The 18,894-nt window shown below is 46.1% G+C and overlaps 2 protein-coding genes and 1 long non-coding RNA gene across 21 annotated transcripts in view; 1 reads left to right on the top strand and 2 right to left on the bottom strand.

Annotated features, from left to right (window-relative positions):
• Positions 1 to 18,894, top strand: part of LOC117220943 (uncharacterized) — a 162,209-nt gene that overhangs the window by 29,622 nt on the left and 113,693 nt on the right. For 17 of the 18 annotated variants that reach the window (XM_076522080.1, XM_076522083.1, XM_076522090.1 and 14 more), the window contains one exon: positions 11,400 to 11,591. The gene's annotated coding sequence lies outside the window, so the exon portion shown is untranslated. Of the gene's footprint in view, positions 1 to 11,399; positions 11,592 to 12,979; positions 13,278 to 18,894 lie in introns of those variants that run through there. The other variant, XM_076522079.1, reaches the window with a different exon arrangement.
• LOC117220954 (uncharacterized) lies at positions 2,397 to 9,301 on the bottom strand. Of its 2 annotated transcripts, none has more exons than XM_033471448.2 (5): positions 8,872 to 9,301; positions 4,162 to 4,345; positions 3,931 to 4,088; positions 3,737 to 3,847; positions 2,397 to 2,950 (listed from the first exon to the last, which is right to left on the bottom strand). In XM_033471448.2, exons 1-5 carry the CDS (start codon positions 8,889 to 8,891, stop codon positions 2,788 to 2,790), a joined length of 636 nt encoding a protein of 211 aa, XP_033327339.1. In that variant the 5' UTR covers positions 8,892 to 9,301; the 3' UTR covers positions 2,397 to 2,787. The 2 variants fall into 2 exon arrangements, with proteins under 2 accessions (XP_033327339.1, XP_033327340.1); XM_033471449.2 differs by having other exon boundaries at positions 3,937 to 4,088; positions 8,872 to 9,286.
• On the bottom strand, positions 15,659 to 18,888 carry LOC143259506 (uncharacterized). Its single transcript, XR_013033463.1, has 2 exons — positions 18,707 to 18,888; positions 15,659 to 16,147 (listed from the first exon to the last, which is right to left on the bottom strand). It is a non-coding gene; the product is annotated as an uncharacterized LOC143259506 (long non-coding RNA).

Below are 18,894 nucleotides of genomic sequence, written 5' to 3'. Positions count from 1 at the left end.
CTTGTTACGTCTACTTCGGATAACAGAGGTCACTGATAGAAATTTTATTTTATTTTTTTATTCATCTTATTCACATATATGGGTATAAAGCCTTTTATATAGTCGTCATACAAGTACAATAAAAATAAAGATATATATTTGTAATGATTAGACAACAAATAATTAGATCTTACGAACACTGTTACATTATTTCGATCTTATTAAATTCATTAACAGAGGAAATCCATTTTTATTCGACCTCTGTTGCAGTCGAGGTAGACAATATTTATTTTGCACAAAAATCCGCAGTCCGATGACGATATTCGAGTGTGCTGATATTTCTAATTATTTTGGATCATCGAGTTACAACGATGTGCATAATTATAGACCCAAAAAGAACTTTACATCGTTACCGGCATTTAAACAGAAACCAAAAAGGCACTACACATATTTCTATTTTCTACTGTTTCTAACATAGAAATATACGAACATGACGTTTCGTTAAGATTTCGTTCTGATACCATTAAAAATGCAAAAATTGCTTCGAGCCCGTAATCATGCACACCGCTGCAAGTGGCGAATCTATACGGAAGAGACGGACGGCTCCGTTCGGAAGGAGTTGGAAGGAAGCAAAACGGCGCGGAAGGTTGGCAGGGCGAACACAGCAGGACCTCCGACCTCAGTCGTGGTCTCCGATTTCGGGTGCCCGGGGCCTGAAAGAGGAGAAGAAGAAGAGGCGGAGGAGGGAGAAAGGCGGACCGGTGCGGTGGAAACACGCAGAAAGCGAGTGGCACGAAAGTGAGAGGAGGCACGGTATCTCGTCGGCCTTGGGGCCTCCGCGAGGAACATTTCACTCGCAAAGACCATCCGAGAGCCTGATAACGCTCCACCAGGGACCAGGAATGGAAGACGAGGGGGAGGAAGAACGGATTCCAAAGCGGCTGACCGGTCACCGGCTATTTTTGCAACCGGCAGTACAGTTAAGACGGGAGACACGATCGCGGAGACGCTGGAGCCAGTCGCCGAAGATTTTCCTTCTTTTTCGCATTCGAACGCGGCTTCGCCTTCTTTTGAAGCTGCCTGTAGCCCTCGACATTTTAATTGCCTTGATAAATGAAAACGGTCCTTTGACGAGTATCCAAGTAGTTTTTTGAGGAATATTTCTTTCGGAGCACGTGGAACGGAGTTGCTGTGTTTTCAGGGCATCTCTTTTGAAGCTGCCTGTAGAATTTAGGATTAAACTCTGCCTAAAAGCAACTGGATCTTTTGGACAATATGATTTCTGGGGTACACGTGTGTACATGTGCTGCAGTTGCTATGATTTGGGGCCACTTCTTTTTGAAACTGCCTGTAGAATTTAGGATTAAATTGCTTCTAAAAGCGTCTGGATTCTATGAGTAAGAAGAAGATCGTCAGGAATAATGTAAATTTTAAATCGAGGCTAGAATCAACAGCTGCTATAATCTGATGGCGTTACCATTTTTTAAACTGCATGTAGAATACTTAATTTAGATTAATTGTCCTGATAAATAGAATAGTCGTTGAATGATTATTTATGTGTTGTCTTGTTAGAAATAATAATCTCTGGAGTACATGTTATTTGGATGCTAAAACCTTGGACCATCTTCTTTGGAACAGTCCGTAGAATTCCAACGCTCTGTAGAAAATACTCTTTAGAAAATACTGAAATTCGTAAACGACTATATTCGGGCGTCTTCGAGAACCGACGGCCGACGGAATTCACGCGCGAGACCTGCTAAATTCGAGCGCCACCATTTCTGAAACTCCCTGTAGAGTCGAAATTTATTTATAAAAATCGTACACACAATTCGAGAGAAGATCCCTGGACGAACCGTAGAAATGTTTCCGAGCCTCGTGGGGATTGCTAAAATCGTACATCTAATCGGCCCGCCTTCTCTGAGTCGTCTTGTAGAACGGCAATCCATTTGGAAAAATAACTGCGGTGAAATATCGGCGATCGAGGTGTCCTCGTAAGGTTGGTTCCGTCTCGCGAGAGACGTGTCCGAAAGTTTCGGTGCGAACGCGGGGTCATGATTAAAAGATGAGCTCGGTTGCAGAGCGGGCGGGTACACACGCCCACGACATTCCGGTCTCGTTGGAATTTCTCTCTCTCTCTCTTTCTCTCTCTCGCTCTCTCTCTCTCTCTCTCTTTCTCTCTCTCGCTCTCTCTCTCTCTCTCTCTATTTCTCTTCGATTATGAACGCGAGGCGGCCCGCGTATGCAAATAGGGTTCGCGGCGGAAAATAATTTACGAGATACGGATCATCGACGTGGAACTAGTCAAGGTTCTCTCCTGTCGAGGACGCCTACGGGGGAGCACGGGATAAACACAGACAGTAGTAGCCGTTATCATTCACGTCTCCTTCTGTTCGCCATTTCTTTCTCTTTCTTTCTCGTTCTTTCGCAGACTTTTCTTTATTGTCGTATTAATTTACATTTATACAGTAAACAGCTCAGCCGTTCTGCGAGTGGCAGCCTTTCCTTCTAAACATATGTACAGGATGTCCCGCAACGAACGATACGGTCGAGCGGCAGCCAGCCGAGGTGGGCCGACATCTACGGAATCGAATTTCCCTGTGACAGCTGCCGCGCCTCGGTTGTACCGGCAGTCGCGGGACACCCTGTATACACGGACACGTTCCGTTGACCAAGAGCGACCGTCCCGAGACCGTTCCCTCCGACGCGAGGATAATTGGCGTGTCGCTCACTGTGAGGCTAGATCACCTTCGATTTCTTTATTCCGCGCGGTTTACGGGTGCTGGACCGAGGGCTCTCAACGACTCTCCCTTATCCGCGGCGGTACGGCTTCGCCTTCACCTGCACCTCCTCCCGCTGGGTCTCCTCGACCTCTTCCTGCACCGGCTTGCCTCTGGTACCGCCGAACCTGCCGCGGACCGACGACTTCGATTCTGTCGTGCCGGTGCTCTTGGCGCGGCTGCTTGTGCTGGCTCTGAAAAAGAACCCGGTCCCGGTCATAATTCCGTCGTAAAATGTAAATTCTGCTATTCCGCTCGACGCTTCGAGGACCACGGAAATATATTCTAGGTCGAATGGCTGGCAGAAAAGGACGTTGGAACGTGGATATCGCGGTGTATCGAGGAATGAGCATTTTGAGGGAAAATACAATTTTACTTCTATAGTAGTTCCATAGCAATCGTCTCTCTAATGTCCGCAAGATTGGTCAAGGACTCTAGGAACACATTTTTGTACGAATGACTTACAAAAACTGATGAGAAATACGAGCACCCTGGGAATATCGAGGGACGAGCGCTGCGAGAGTAAAGGCAAGAAATTACTTCCACGGTGCTCGATATTCATGGGACGACTTGCAAAAATTGAGGTAGAATTGCAAAGTGTTATAGAAACATCGGGGTACTGGTGTTATGGGAGAAACAAGGACGAGTACTATGAGAGAAGCAAAAGCTGGGCTCAAAAGATCGAATTACATCAATGATTTAGAACCATAGTGATGTCGGTCACATTTTCGAGAATTTCGACTTATGTCTTAAAGTGTAATTTACGTATGCCAAAATGATAAAAATACATGTGAAATGAACGATGAAAATACTATAAATCAACTGTAAATTATCTTAACAGTAAATTTGGCCAGTGAACGATACACATGTCAGTGTTTCTCGCAACGAGACAAATGCGACCTCCGCCAGAATGATTCTAACCCATCATATCTTCTCGATATCTTCTCAATTAGGGGTCGATAGATCCGAAAGATCATTACTTGGACTTCGGCGTGGTGGACTCGGCGGGCTGGCCAGCCGAGGAGGTCTCCCGATGGCTGGGCACCTGGGCTCTCCTTCTCTTCAAGGCCGCCAATAAGTCCTGATTTGATCTGGAATTATGAAACCGAAGGGGTCACATTCTGCCGCTCGTCGGTAATTACTGACGGGGATATCAAAAGCAGGGAAACCTAACCCAGACCTGAAGGGTCTAACTCCGCTGCGCACGATCTTGGACGACTCCGTGGTCGTGGTGGGGACGTCCTCTTGTTCTTGATTCTCCTCGAGTTCCTCGTCGACTTCCTCTTCCGCTTCCGCCGGCTGTTCCACGGGCTTCGCCGTGGTCGCTTGCGTCTGATCAACCAGAAGTGGCACTCAATAATCGAGCTAACGTTAAACGCGCGAGCGTCGCGAGGTAGCCACTTACGGTAGCTGGTCCCTTTCTGCCAACGGTGACTCGCCCTCTCGAGGACAGGAGACCTCCCAGCCGGCCGGAAGTCGGCTTCGCCGAGGTCGACGGGGTCACCGGGGCCGGCGCAGCGCCCTCTTCTTCGTAGTCGTACTCGTCTTCCGATCTGGCCGCGACTATCAGGCAGCCGGTCGCCAGCAATCTGTCGAGCAAAACGTTCGTGTCGTTTCCATTCGGCCACCCAGTGTACACCGCGGCAGGAATTTCGGCGCGGGCTTTGGATCGCTCTGTAGACCGTGTTTGTTCCTAACGCGGCAAATAAATAACCGACTTGCCGCGAAGATTTCGATAGTGAAAGGCAGCACGCGCATGCAAACGATACCGCCTGCCAGCTAGGAAACGCTTTCCTCAGACGCCATCGACTGAGAACAGGAAGTCGTTTCTCGAGCAGGTCGCCACGTAACTGCCGATCGAACAGCTGTTCGACGAAAGATCTGTCAATTGGAATTCCCTGTACATCGACGACGATTTTACTTCGATTTTTACGCTGCGATTCGGTCATCCTGCGAGTCTAGGATGATGTTTCTCTTAAATAGTCCACTGTCCAGGTTATATTAAACGTCTGATATGTCTGATAGAGTAAATGGAACACCATATAGGCCTGAGATCACTCGTACATAGACACAAAATCTACTTTGTGTTCCTCGAAGAGATTCAACCGCCCTGCTATACGACATCCACGTTTCGCTTCGATCCTCTAACTTCGACCGCGGTAAATGTAACTTCCTGTAGCCAAAGAAGCCAATCGAAACGTCCTGTACGATGCTAGTTCTACTTTATGTCGTGATTCGATTACGTTGCAGCCGTTAACTTAGTCGCCGCAGTCGTGAACACGCGAATTCCGACCTCGCGACATGGAGCACCCTGTAGTCAGCTAATTGCAAAAACCGAGTCAGCCTGTACATCGAAGTAAAAGCTACTTTTACTGAACTATTACGGTTCGATGGTTCCGCGTTGGCAGTCGATATTTTTGTAGTACATTATCATTTCGGTCCGGGTATTTGGAGCGGTCCTGTAGGCCCCGTTCCAAGGGGGCCCCGCTGAAGCAACACCTCGGCCCGGGCAAATCGGATCGAAGATGGCGGAATCGGGTAGAAGGGCAGCACCCACTCGACGAATGACCGAGTTCCCAGAAATCTGCCCGTCCCCGAAAAGGCGCGGGGCAACACAGGACACCGAGGCGCGTGCCTCTCTCGATCACGACGGCAACTTTCGCCCGCGAAAGGATCGCGAATAGAATACCGAGGACGAGTCCTGCGTCCTGCCATCTGCATCTGCGCTTGCGCTACCGAGAAACTCGTCGCGGAGTTGTTCGAACGTTCCTCTCCGGAGGAACGACGATGCTTCGCGATCTGGAAATTCGTTTGCGAAGACGAAAAGACGGACGGCGTACGGTAATTTCTCCCGAATTCGCGCTCAGATTGCGCACGAAAGTGGACAATTTGGGAAGAGGGGACACGATTATTCGAGCCTCGCGTCTCGTTTTTATAGTCGTTGACAATCGGTAACTATAAAATCGTGTCTCGTCTTCCCAAATTGTCCATTTCGAGGTCTTCGAGAAATTCGGTCTCGAAGAAGTAGCTGGGAGATAGTCAACTTCGGATCACTTTTGTGACTGAATCGCAAGAGCTACGCGGATGTCTTTAACATGAGACGATTCCGTGGATCCTCCAGAGTATGATAACACGTGATATGAACGCAGATTTTTTTCTATCGTTTCTGGTGTTCGAGAAATTCGATCTCGAAGCAAAGCAAAGAAAGGTAGAGAAGATGAACTTCGAGTCACTTCAGCGTCGAAACCATAAGCGCCATGCGATCGTGCCTGGCATCGATCGATTCGGCGGCGTCCGTAGAACACAATAACAATCGTTTTTCGCAAGCTCGCGGGCATTCGGCGCTCAGAATCGACGAAAATTAGCGAGCGTGACGCTGTGACACAACCGCAGCGCGGAGGGTTGCGTCAGCCGCGGGGCAGCGCAACAAAGGCCCGCGCGTGCAACGAAGAAAAAAGGGAGACGTGTCAGTTTGACCGTGGATCGTTCGGACGTGGAAACCGCGGTGTTTCGAAACCGGAGCGCGGCAGTTTCGCTGGTGTGGGGCCCTGGCACGCGAAACTCGTCGATAAAACTCGATCGCCGTTCGAGAAATTCGACCGACCGAACGAACGAACGAACGAACGGTTGTGTTCCCTCGGTGTCGTTTTTTCTCTGTCCCCCGACCCGTTCTTTTTCGCAGCGATATTTGTTAGCCGTGTCACGTATGCACGGGCTGGGAGCTCGCTCGGGCCCGCGACACGTCCGTGGCAACGTATATCGGGCCGGCCGGCCAATCCCGATCCGGGAGTAGCTTGTTGCACGAGCCAACAGCCCAGAGAAAGTGAGTTTCGTATCGTGAATGTCACAGGTCAAAATCCAGCCGGCGCGACGCGGCGCGGCGTCGCAGCCTGCCGGATCTATAGAACGAGAAACGTGCACACGGTGCACCGATCGTGCCGTGTGCTCTCTCGCGAGCGCGCCGCGAGAGCAGCGGCGTTAGGACACGCGATGCCCCGGGAAAATCGCGCGGGTTGCGCCACCGTCGATCGTCGTCCTCCTCTTCTCGTCGGCCCCACTCACCGAAGCCGAACGCTCGTTCTCACCTGTCCCGAAAACGCGACGGCGTTCGGGCACGGCGACAAATTCCGGCCCGGAATCCCCTAAACGCGGCTCGTAGAAACTTTACGGGCCCTCGCGAACGATTTCACCGAACGGCACCGACGTAATCGATATTTTTCATCGGACTCGTTTTCTAATCGATTTCCTGGTTCGCGGAACGGACACCTAGCCGCGGTTTGCATAACGCCTCTACCCGCATCCTGTTATTACGGTCGCCGGGCCTGCCCGGTTCTGCTGTTCAGGTCCTTTGTTTTCCTCCGGCGTCGCTGTGAAATTGTCGCCGTGCGCCGGACACAAGTCGCCCTCGTTCGGCTTGGTAACGTTAGATAAATAACACCTTTCGATCGCGTCCAAGGAGCCTGGCCTTGGTCACCGAACGCGCGGCACACGGTGGGCGAGAGCCGTGCCCGTGTATCGCCGTGGCGGCGCGTTGAATTTGATAGCGCGCGCGCGCGCGCACGCCTGAAAGTAAACGCTCTCGGCGGTTGTTGCACTCGATTCTACACAATTCTCCTAGGATCCGCGTTACCCGAGCTCTACAGTCCAGTGGAGACGCTCCTTAACGAATACCGCGTCCTAATTATAATACACTATGCCATAAGATTGCCTTCGTGCAAATGCCGGCGCTTCGGAAGCCATTTTGTAAATGCAAAAGCCTCCGAGCGAAAATACGACTTAAGGTGCACCGGTTGATCTACTGCAACGTGGACGCAATCCCTGGATAAGGTCCCTGCAGCGGATAACACGCTCCGAAAGTACAGAATCAAGCTCTCGGGGCAACCACTGGTAGAGGATCGAGATAACTTCCCTCCTTAAGGGCTCTCAGGCTTAAGGACAACCCCCAGAAATCAAAAGCCACTCTGGATAATAACTGTGAAATGCAAAAGCTAGTCGAAAACTAGTCTACTATGCGGTATTCCAATCAGGATCTTCCCTTCATATCGTCTTTCATCGAGGCTTATCGTAATATACTCTAACCCAGACCTTCTCCCGATAATGGCACAACCTAAAAAGCTCGACCAGAACTATCATCAAGGTTTACTGCAGTCGTTCCCACCATAAGGGCTCGCGAGTGTACAAACAGCTCCAATTTCAAACTGTGCACCCAATTCTGTTTTTACACGGTAGATACGTTCCAGAAAAAACCGTGCAGAAAAATACCGTGTAAAGAGATACCGTGCAAAAAACAGCGTGTAAAAACGACGTAGTGGATATACGTAGAAAAATAGAGGCTTCGTTATTGTTTAGTCCATTGGTTATTGTTTAGCTCATTGTCACATTGTATTCACGAAAGTGTTATTTATACATTTTTCGATTAATCACTAGATAGCGGATCTTTATGCGAAATCAAAATTGCGTTCAGCAGTTGTTGCACGAAACTAGAGCCAAACAAAAATCTATCTTTTCTTTAAACAGTAACAATCAATTGGAAACAATGTAACAGCGTTCTTGAATTCTTCCAATATTTTCACTATTCTGTGCTTCTCTTATCCATTTTCGCAACAAATGCATAAAATAATCCTCTGTCTCTCGGTTACGCGCGGCGTAAAATACCAGAGCAAACCTTTCGAATCGACGTTCTAATGTTTGTTGATAAGAGCACTGCACGTACACCACGCATTGGCCTAAATATGTCTAGAAAATTCCGGTCGATGGAAATAATTCTAAAAATTTCGATCGCGCGGCTAACTTCCTGAACCGCGCGGAATCGAATGAAACCGTGTAAAAAGAAAATTGAATTTACTTGTCCAGACCGTGTAAGAACAGAATTGTACACGAATATCTGACCGTACCCCTCTAAGGGACCGATTATGCAGACAACCGGATGTCTCCGATTTCGAAGAATTTAATCACCCGGCGTCGCGAGTATTTCCCACGAAATACTCGAATTCCGAGGCTCCATCTCTAAGAGCACGGCAGCGGCCAGGCCGCGGTCTGGTCCGGATCACTCGCGAACACGAGCCCCGTCGGCGGATCGTCGGGCCCGCGATAGATCTCTGAGATTGTTACTCACGCGAGCAGTGCGAGCTTCATGCTGTGTAGATTATGGTAGCCGGCTGTTGCTGGGGACGACGACAGCGGTCCTCGGTACGTTGTCCCGGTGTCGTCGAGGGCTACGAGACGGTACGGTGAGACCGTTGAAACGACGACGACGACAACGACGACGACGACTGGGTTGTTGGCACGGCCGCGACACCTCGAGGAATGGGTATATCGTTGGAAGTGGTAGAGGGAACCGCAAACCCAGCCAAGCACACCAACTGCAATCGCGGAGGCTGTGTACTTTGGAGTGCCGCGGCGGGTTTCCCCTTCCCTCTATATATATTGGCACTCTCACTCAGCCGGACAACCACCCGTTTGCCGTCCCGTGGAGAAGCCCATCCACCTATCGTGCGTGTGTGACTTTGATATATCCGGCGAGCAACACCACCGTCTGGCCGTTTCTCGCGGCCATGGAATTCCGAATCTTCTCCTTCGAAGCCTCCCTCGGCGACGCCGCCGTGCCGCCTCCGGCCTCTCCTGTCGCTCCGAGCCGGAATGACACTGGAATTCCACGCGCGAACCGACACTCACCGATAGCGGATTCCAGATGCGATTTTTTCCGAGGATTTTCTCTCGCGTCCCATCGCCCCGGCCATCTCCGGGCAGCCGGAGGTCGCCGGGAGACTCGGCTCCGTCGCATTTTTCTAGTTACTTCGCTTGGAAATCGCTGGAAAAGGAATTTTCACTTTTGTTGCTCGATTTCGATACGGCGCCGTCGCTAGGCGACATTTTATCTTGTTTATTTACTGCTACGAGCGCGATGGCATACCCGGTGCATACGTTAGGTCCCTTTTCGATAGTCCTTTTCTCTCCCATTGCATTCGCGACGCGAAATAACATAATGTTTGTTAATTTTCTTCTTATTATTATAATTTCGTTGTGTTTATTAATGTTAGTTTTATATATAGTTTATTTATTATTAATTTTGACTTAGATCTGTTAACTTTTTAAAATATAATTTCTAGTTCCTTTTTTCAAAGTTTTGTTAAATCTCAGTCTTTGTGAATAAATGCTGATATGTACATATTTAGTTACTAATGTGCAGGTATATATGTATACATATAACACACTAGTAACCAAATTTTTATTTTAGTCCGTAATTTTGACATTGATACATTCTGCGCGTCGGTTCGAACCCACCACTAGTATCATTAAAGCAAAATAGGTATCGCAATTTTCTTCACAGTGCTCATGCAGAATCAATGGCAGATTATGGCAGTGTACGTATCATATTACTTTGATATCGTTTGAGTGTATATTAAAACCTACACTACTCAACATTTATGGACCAACCAAGACCAAATGTTTGAAGTCCTTGGAAACAAAGGAACACTTGTTTGAACGCAATGAGAGTGTTATATCTCATATTACCTCGATGTTGCTCGAGCCACGTTAAATCCAACACTACTTACCATTCAAATTGCAACTTAGACCAGTGGTTCTCGAGCTTGTTTTCCGCGAACCAAAAATTTATATTTATTCTATTTATATTTTTATATTTCTCTATAATACACGTATAATTTATTCTTTGCCGCAGAATATAGAAAGAAATATTTTAGGATATATTACTGAACAAGTAATTGAATTGCTATAATTTGTATACACATTATTTAGATCATCCAGGAATGTTCTACATATTTATATCATTTATTTGATAGTTATGTACGTTGACAAATAAATTCACTTTTCGTGTTCTGCGTCGCGTATCACTCCGACACCGGCCGCGATCTTTCGAACCCATCGCTACTCACCTCTAAAAGCCCGCTTGAACCGGGCCCATAAGTACAGCCGAGATCCCATCTAAAGTCTACGATATTCTCGCGTATTCCCATATCGTCCGGCAAAACAGGGTGGCTCGGGGGACAGCGTGGGAGTCCGGTTTGGCTGCGGCGAGTGCTCGAGGGATTTGGTCCGGTCCGCCGAAACGAAACCGAGAGCCGGAGCTTTGGACGTGTTTTATAGTTAGATCGAGCGTCACCGGTGAAAGTAAACGACACGGAGGCCTGGTATATCGCGGCCGTAGTCAGGAATGCCGGAGGAGACACCCTGCTGTCCCGCGAGATGCCCTATCCTTCTTCTCGGCGAGTCCTTCGGGAAAATCGCCGGTCGTCGGCAAGGCGACCCGCGTCCGGCTCGAGAACCGCTATTGTTCGATGCGATGAAATCAATTCCAGACGGGTCGTGATGTCGGCCCGCGACGTCACGTCGCGCATCCAGAGACATTCAGGATCTTCCGTGTGTAAATGTCAAGAGGTATTGCGGCAAGTGCGATTACAAGCACGGTTTCTCGGATCGCTTGCTGCCAGCGTAGATCCTCGGGCATCTTGCTCTTTCGATACTCGGTATTCCAATCAATCGCTGCATCATCGGATTAACAATGAAATTGTTCAAAATATCGCCTTGGTTTTTTTCGTGCATTTTTTTTGTGTCAAAAAATATTTCTCTAAGATTCATCTTCTTGCCGGACTTTTGGTAAATAAGTTTTAATGTTGCCGACAGGATGCTTGGATCGCACAAGGATAAAGCGCGGAGATCACGGGTCCAAGATCTCTGTTCAAGGACCGATCGATGCGAGACCAGAACCGTCGGCGAAACTGGTGTTGCCACCTCTCGGCATCGCCCAGCAGCGTTCAAGATAGTCCTGCACACTGTCTTCTTACCTTACGAACAAGATTGAACAACAATTGAAAGGTAAGAATGAAAATGTAACATTTTTCTGGAAGACGCGTCTATACGTCAAGACAACGTAACTTTTGTCGGAATCTAGAGAAGCATGGATAAAATTATTGCTGTCGCATATAATTTTTATAATAGGAATGCCAGCTACTTGGAACAATTTGTAAGCGTAGTTGAAACTTGGACAGACGAGTCTGCAAAGTTTCGTAAACGTACTACTTTTAATATACTTAGGAAAAATTCTCAAAGTGCATCCTCAGAATAGACAGACCTATTTAGTACCCAAAACGATTAGTACCCGCATTTCAAGTCAGGTAGATTAGTATTGTATCAGGCTATGATCCGATACGACCCGACAGGACTCGAAACGAACTGTTCTAGGGACCCAACAACCGCAGCAATAAATATTTAGCGATTTAAGCATGATTATGTCCAATATTCCAATAATATGTGGCATTCGAACATTTTGAGTGTATGTTGGAACCCGCCACGACCCGACCCGACCCGCTTTAAAAGACTATAATTTTGTACATCAGTCGACATACAAATTTTTAAGTCCCGTACATTTTGCTGATGCCATAGCACCTGATCACTTTGGGTATCGATTGTAACTCTGCACGACCCTTCCCTCCCTGTGAGACCATTACTCATAACTTTGCATATCAAGTGATGCACAAATATTGTAATGATACCCGTAGGACCTGATCATTTTGAGTGATTGATGTGACTCGACCCGACCCGGTCTACTCTAAAAAACTAGTACCCATAACTTTGCATATCAATCGATGCAGAAATATTTTAAATCCAGTACGTCACTAAAACCTTCGTACCTGACCAGATTGAAGTGACCCGACCCGACCCGACCCACTCCAAAAGTCCAGTACCCATAACTTTGCATATCAAGCGATGTAAAAATTTTTCAATTCCAATATCCCACTAATGCCATCATACTTGACTATTTTGAATGCACCATGTGACCTGATGTGTCCCGATGTGACCCGACCCGACCCATTCCAAAAGTTCAATACCCATAACTTTGCATATCAAGCGATGTAAAAATGTTTCAAATCCAACAGCCCACTAATGCCATCATACTTGACTATTTTGAATGCACTATGTGACCTGATGTGACCCGACCCGACCCGACCCGACCCGTTCCAAGTGTCAAGCATCCTTATCTCCGATTCCATCCCTACCACAAGCATCCGCGTTAAAAATCTCGCTGTATCGTGACACAGGATCACGTTGGGCCTCCGAGAAGTCCCGAATCGGTCCGACAGGCCCCGATCGCGCCGATACCCGCCCACAGAAGCGTCAGAGGACCGGCGGAGCCGCGTGCACCGATCAGTAGCGCCATCCAGCTCCACGATCTCCGGCGCGGAACTAACGGAGCCGCGGAGTCTGTCTGTCACTTGTTGCATCGCCGTCGTCGGCCTGACGTTTCGCTCGTCTCGGCTCCAGGCCCGGCGCGTGTGCTGCTCGCACCGGTCCGCGTTCTTCCGGTTTCCTTGCTCGCGTCTCTCCCTCCTTACGGTCGCTCTCTCGCGAGACGAACGCCGATAGTGCAACGGTGTTCACGTGAATCCAGTTCCTTTTTATCTTGGCGTACAGTGTGTGGTTTTGTGGGTGTATTGTTCCCCCAGTCTGTGGACGAATCCTACGAGGTCCAGCGGCGTCTTTGACGGTACTATACTCATCATGGTGAGTAAATTAATGGAGACCGTATCGGAGTCGTTCCCTCGCCGAGACGCTCGATTTTTTTTTTTGGAGTCCCCTCAGATTCCTCGGCGTCGATCTGATCCTTCTGTGCGAGGATCGTGTACAGTGCCGCACAAAAGTCTCTCGGTTTTACTTGCGGCGTGTAGAAGATTCAGTTTGCCTTGCACATTTGAGTTTCAGAATGGAATCCATTTCTTGAAGAATAAAGGTAGAATAAAAATTGTCAGAATGAAGATGGTCGGATTGAAAATGGAATAGAAATAATTAGAATAAAAATTGTTGTCATTTAGGAGGCAAATTGTTACTATCACGATTTTATGGAGAATTGTTGCTTCTAGGTTTCGAATTTGAATGTATATGAAATGTATTCCAGATGTTTGGGATTGTAGGATTTCCATGGAATTTGTGCTCGAAAACTTGTTGGTCGCAGTGTACAGAAGCGTCTATCTTATCTCGAAGATACAGCCAGAAAATTTGCTTTTCGATTATGGGCCCGGCTGTATAGCAATTTTCACGGGGTTTTCCACGAGGGAAACAACGGCCGGCGTTATCTGCAGTTGATTCAAAGTTTGCACGGTCCTTTGTTTCCTGGTCTGGACTCCGCGAACTCGATGAACGACGCCGGCCACTAACGCTCGTCCCTCTCTCTCTGTCTTCATCTCTCGTTCTCTCTCCATCTCCTGGAAACCAGTTTCCAGCTGTCAGCGTCCAGTTTCTCGCACATACGCGCACCTATGCAACCGTTTCTGCGACCCGACGCGACCTCCCCCCTCCCGATCCTCGATCCTTGCGATTGCCTCGATCATTTTTCGCAGCAGCAAATAGTTCAGGAACCTCTGGACCGATAAATCATTTTTCTCGCGGTTGAAAGATATTTCACTATTTTTCCAAACGTAGTTATGAATTAATAATTTAATTGAAAATTAAGTGCTTAATACTGATAATTTTATTTTGATTCTGATAAAACAGTGTTTCATTTTAAGGATGTTTAAAGGGGGGAAACAAGAATTTTTATTTAATATTTATTTTAGTGATTTATTCTTTAATATGCAGGTCCATTTTGAAATATCATAAAGGATGTTTAAATAAATTAAAAATTTCTTTTATTTTAGAGTGCATCTCCAAAGACGAATATTTTTCTAAAACTTTGAGATTTATTTCAAAAAGTTTGGATTTAGTTTTAGAAATGTAGATGCATTTTTTAATATAGAGATTCATGTAGAACATTATTGAAAGATATTTAAATAAAATAGAAATCACCATCATTTCGGAGTGCATTTCCAAAGATGAGGATTTAATTTTTTTTTATCTGAAAGATTCGTAATTGAATACGGAGATTTATATGAATCCTTGGCAGCCAGGGTTACTACCATGTTTGGACGAGATCGGCAGGTCCCACGTCGATCTCGAAGGAAACATGGCGGCAGGAAGGAGCTCCCGCCACGACCGAAATAATTTTCTCTCCCTAACGAAAGTCGAAGGGCGCGTCACGACCGAAATAGTCGAGAGAAGCCTAAACAGAGACAGACTCCCGCCGAACACGCTTTACGTTCCCGTGTATTCATTCATGCAGCCGCATTCAGAATAGGTGTCCGGCATCGGCATTGTGACGGCCGGAGTAGGACGGACAGCTATTCTGAGAGTGCGCGTGGAAGAAGGACAGGCAGGAAGAACGGAGAAGAAAAATGGAGGAGCAGGCTCGATTCAAGCGTGTCCGGGCTTAAATTCGTCGTGTCGTGTTTACTATAGCTCCCATTTTCATCTACTTTTCCGGGCCACGGAAACTTTGTCGGCTTTTCTTGGAAATGGGCCCTTGAGGGACCACGGATTTTGTGGGAACCGAGCTGAACTATAGTGTTCACCATACTGTGCAATATGTCTATATTTCTTTCGGTTGCCGATATTTATTTTGAGGGGGTGGAATTAATCTTCGAGGTCATGGGGTGCTGAATAAATATTTTGATGATTTTTTGGGGAAGTTAACATTGTGAAAAATTGATGAAAAGACTGTCTTCGACTTTAGAAATGTGTAGACATTTTAAAAAATTGCGGAGTGCCATTTTGGACACTTTTTATTAGGATAGCATTGACCCTTGAACTTGGGGGTGTACGTATTGTTTTAATAAATTTTCAACCGAACTATAGGGAATGGGAGAATTATAAAAAATTGATGAAATGACTGTCCCCAAATTTTACATAGAAATTTTTGCACAGAAATTTTTTAAAATCCTGGACTGCTATTTTAGACTTTTTTTTGTTAAAATACAATTAACCTTTGAAGTTAGGAGGTGCGAGTACTGTTGTAATCAGTTTTTGGGGTAACTATAGGCGTTAAGAGAATGATAAAAAATTGTTGAAATAGATGTCCTTGAATCTTACAATGTATTCAATCTTTTTTAAATTACGGAATGCCATTTTGGTCATTTTCGGTTGAGAATGGCAGACATAAATTCCTCGATTCTTAAAGGAATCTGACGTTAGAATGATCCATGCGCCTCCAGGGAGAGGAATGCGGGCAGATGTTGGCTGACAAGGCCCCGTACCAGATCGAATCCTATGGGAGTATGGGAGCCAAAAACTGCACCGCCACTGGCGCTCGGGGCCATTGTTCCGTTGCAGGTAGCCACGTTACCTGCGTTTCTCTGCACCTTGAGGAATTTACGAGCCTTTTAGGCGTGGAACTTTCCTCGACGTGTTGCATCCCCTTCTTCTGGGAATAATTTAGGGATGCTGAAAATTATTGGTGGCGCCTACGGTATCGAACTTTTCCCTCCATCAAGGTGATCCGAAGCTCGTGCTGCTGTGCACGAGCGAATACATCACGATCTAAATTATGGAATCTGCAACGAAACCTAAAATTTAAACGTTAACATTAAAGAAATGAATTTTAGAACAATTGAACAATATTTGAGTATTTAAAAAGCTTTCAGCTCCGGATTACTTAGTCATGCTATTTTATGAGAGTTAATGCATCGCAAAGTAAAAGTATCCAGATTATGCAGACTGTTCCGAAGATTATGATTTAATACTAAAATGAAACTTTTAATTTTGGAGTAATCAAAAATTTCAAATTAAGTGGAAAGTCGTTTAACCGAGGATCGTTCGAAGATCAGTCCTTTGACGTAAATTAATGCATAATATATTGCAGAAATTAGCCCGAAAGCGTTGCAGAGCGTACGAGATCGATATTTACGAACGGATTTTTCTTCGATTCATTTTCGTGTTCGATTTTACCATTAACATTTGATTTGATTAATCGTCAGGGTAAAGCGAGATTTCTTTCGGTGCCGATCTCGTTAGATCCGGCAGTAACGGTGTAAATATGCATGAACTTCCGTAGCCTGTCTCTGCGAGGAAATCTGCAATTATAATGCATATTTGATTCATAGTAGCATTTTAATGAAAATGGTAATTCGCGACCGGCCCGTAAGGACAATAACGATCGTCGTGTTAAAAACCAATCTGAGCCTCGCGCGGCGAGAGCACACGTACGACCAATGTTTAACGGCCGGTTAGAGGGACCTTTTACAATGATAAAGCCGACTGTAATTAAATATCCGAACTGCTGCGCAGCCATCGAGAGTAAAAGCGGCGCGCCGTGTACGGTTTTCCAATTGGGAACGTGGAATCCAAGGAACCCTGGCCGCTCGCGGCCGTCCTTCGACGGTCCAGTTTACATTTTTTTTTCCTTCTGCACCGTTTTTATACTCGTTGTCTTTGATCGGCGATCGAAATTATACACGCCGCTGTGTCACAACGCCGATATTCTTTCGCGTTGCACAACCACCCGCTCGCCTTGCACACCCGAAACGACCGGTCGATGGTTTGCACAATCTACACCGTGACCGAAACCATTTTCCTGCCTCTGGAAACATTGTTTATTGACAAATTATTCGAGCTTGATCGTGTTTTAGCAAATAAACCGTCACGTTGGAAAATATTGGAATTTAATTTGGAATTATTTTGCAATGGGAAAAAACGCATGATGCATTTCATTTTAAAAATTTTACGTTGTGAAAATATTTATTTTACGACGCATCTGTCTTTTAATTAAAAATTGAATCGCGGAAATGTTTTTACAATCTAAAACTCGCCAGGAAAGTCCCCAATGCCAGAGTGCATCAGGTGCATCGATGCAGTTTAGGGTCACCGTGTATGCGGTTATTGTATTCGAAGGGGACAAAAGTTGGTGAACGAGGCAAGATCGAGTTTTCGCCGAGGTCTTCGATAGATCGAACCTCAAGACCCGCTCGAGATTACTTCTGACTCTTTTCTTAAACCTTCTCGCGCACAATAACCACTATTGTTGCAGTAAATGCATTATGTCAGAAATAAAAATTCCGCGCGAATAAAATGTAGGATACATTCGGTATTAAATTTACGCTGTCCCTGGGAATTTGCAGATATTCAAGGTCGAGAAATAATTGTAACGAAATTACGGAGATTTCATAATTAATGAAACGATTCGTATGCTACAAATTTCATAATTCTCGATATCTTTATTTGACTTTCACCGCGAGGAATCTTTTAATGAACGAAGAAAACTACACGGTTGGTCTAGTTTCCATTAAATTCACTATGAAAATACGAAGCTGCGTTAAAGATCTGCAGTCTGGACCCGGGAATGCAAGAAATGCATTCCACAGGAATCTAAACGACTCGAACAATTTTCTGCCTCCGAGTAATTTAGGTTATCAAGTATCCTCCTGGACAACAATACTTTCAAATGAAGACAAAAAATAAAATTACTGGCTATCACAAAATAATCACCAAAATAACAACCTGAAATGAACAATTCCTACAACGAAAATAAAATTACAAGATGTATTCGATTATAAAGATAATGAACAGAAGAATCTCAAATTCACTTTGTCTAAAAACCTAAAATTCAAGAGTCCAAAATGATTCAAAGAGTCCAAATAATTCCAAAACAATTCCTACAACAAAAATAAAATTACAAGACGTATTGAAACATAAAGATAATGAACAGAAGAATCTCAAATTCACTTTGTCGAAAAACCTAAAATACAAGAGTCCAAAATAATTAAATCTCTCAAAATTAAATCAGACCAGCAAAATGAAGACTAATAAACTAACAAATTACTAATAGAATCACCTTAGAGTACATTCCGCATTGAACACGGCTCACTAAACCCATCCCCAGTGTATCGACCCAAAATCGAAAGACTTAAAAAATGCTTGTCAGACCTCTTCTTATCACCTCGGAGTCTCACCTGTGTGCAGCCACTCCCACAATCCCAATAGTCCAGGGACAACCATCTAGCATTTGTTATCAATAAAAAAATCGGGATAGGATCAAAAGGTCCATTCTCGGAATCGAATTGCCGTATGGAGGGACTGAGAACCGCTGTGGACTGATAGTGGGATGCGTCACGAGCAAACACGCGTACCTGCGGCTCTCGTTATCAGCCATGGAACACGGCTGGAGCAGCTCGAGCCGCGGCTTCGGCTTCAGTCCAGCCGAGGAGCAAACCCGTCTCTCTCGTCTCTCTTCGCTCTCGTGATTGCTTCGAGTCTGTTCTCCTTTGTTCGGCCTCCTTCGCCTTTCTCCCTTCCGGCTCATCTGCCCGGACCCCCC

This window comes from Megalopta genalis, chromosome 5 (genome assembly GCF_051020955.1).
Source record: "Megalopta genalis isolate 19385.01 chromosome 5, iyMegGena1_principal, whole genome shotgun sequence".
Taxonomy (NCBI): Eukaryota; Metazoa; Arthropoda; class Insecta; order Hymenoptera; family Halictidae; genus Megalopta; species Megalopta genalis.
This window is presented reverse-complemented; position numbering and strand designations above follow the sequence as displayed.

Coding starts and splice junctions, on each gene's coding strand:
- LOC117220954 (XM_033471448.2), bottom strand. CDS start 8,891: ATGAAGCTCGCACTGCTCGC. Junction 4,089..4,161: donor GCAGAAAGGGACCAGCTACC/GTAAGTGGCTAC, acceptor CTGGTTGATCAG/ACGCAAGCGACCACGGCGAA. Junction 2,951..3,736: donor TCCACCACGCCGAAGTCCAA/GTAATGATCTTT, acceptor GTTCTTTTTCAG/AGCCAGCACAAGCAGCCGCG.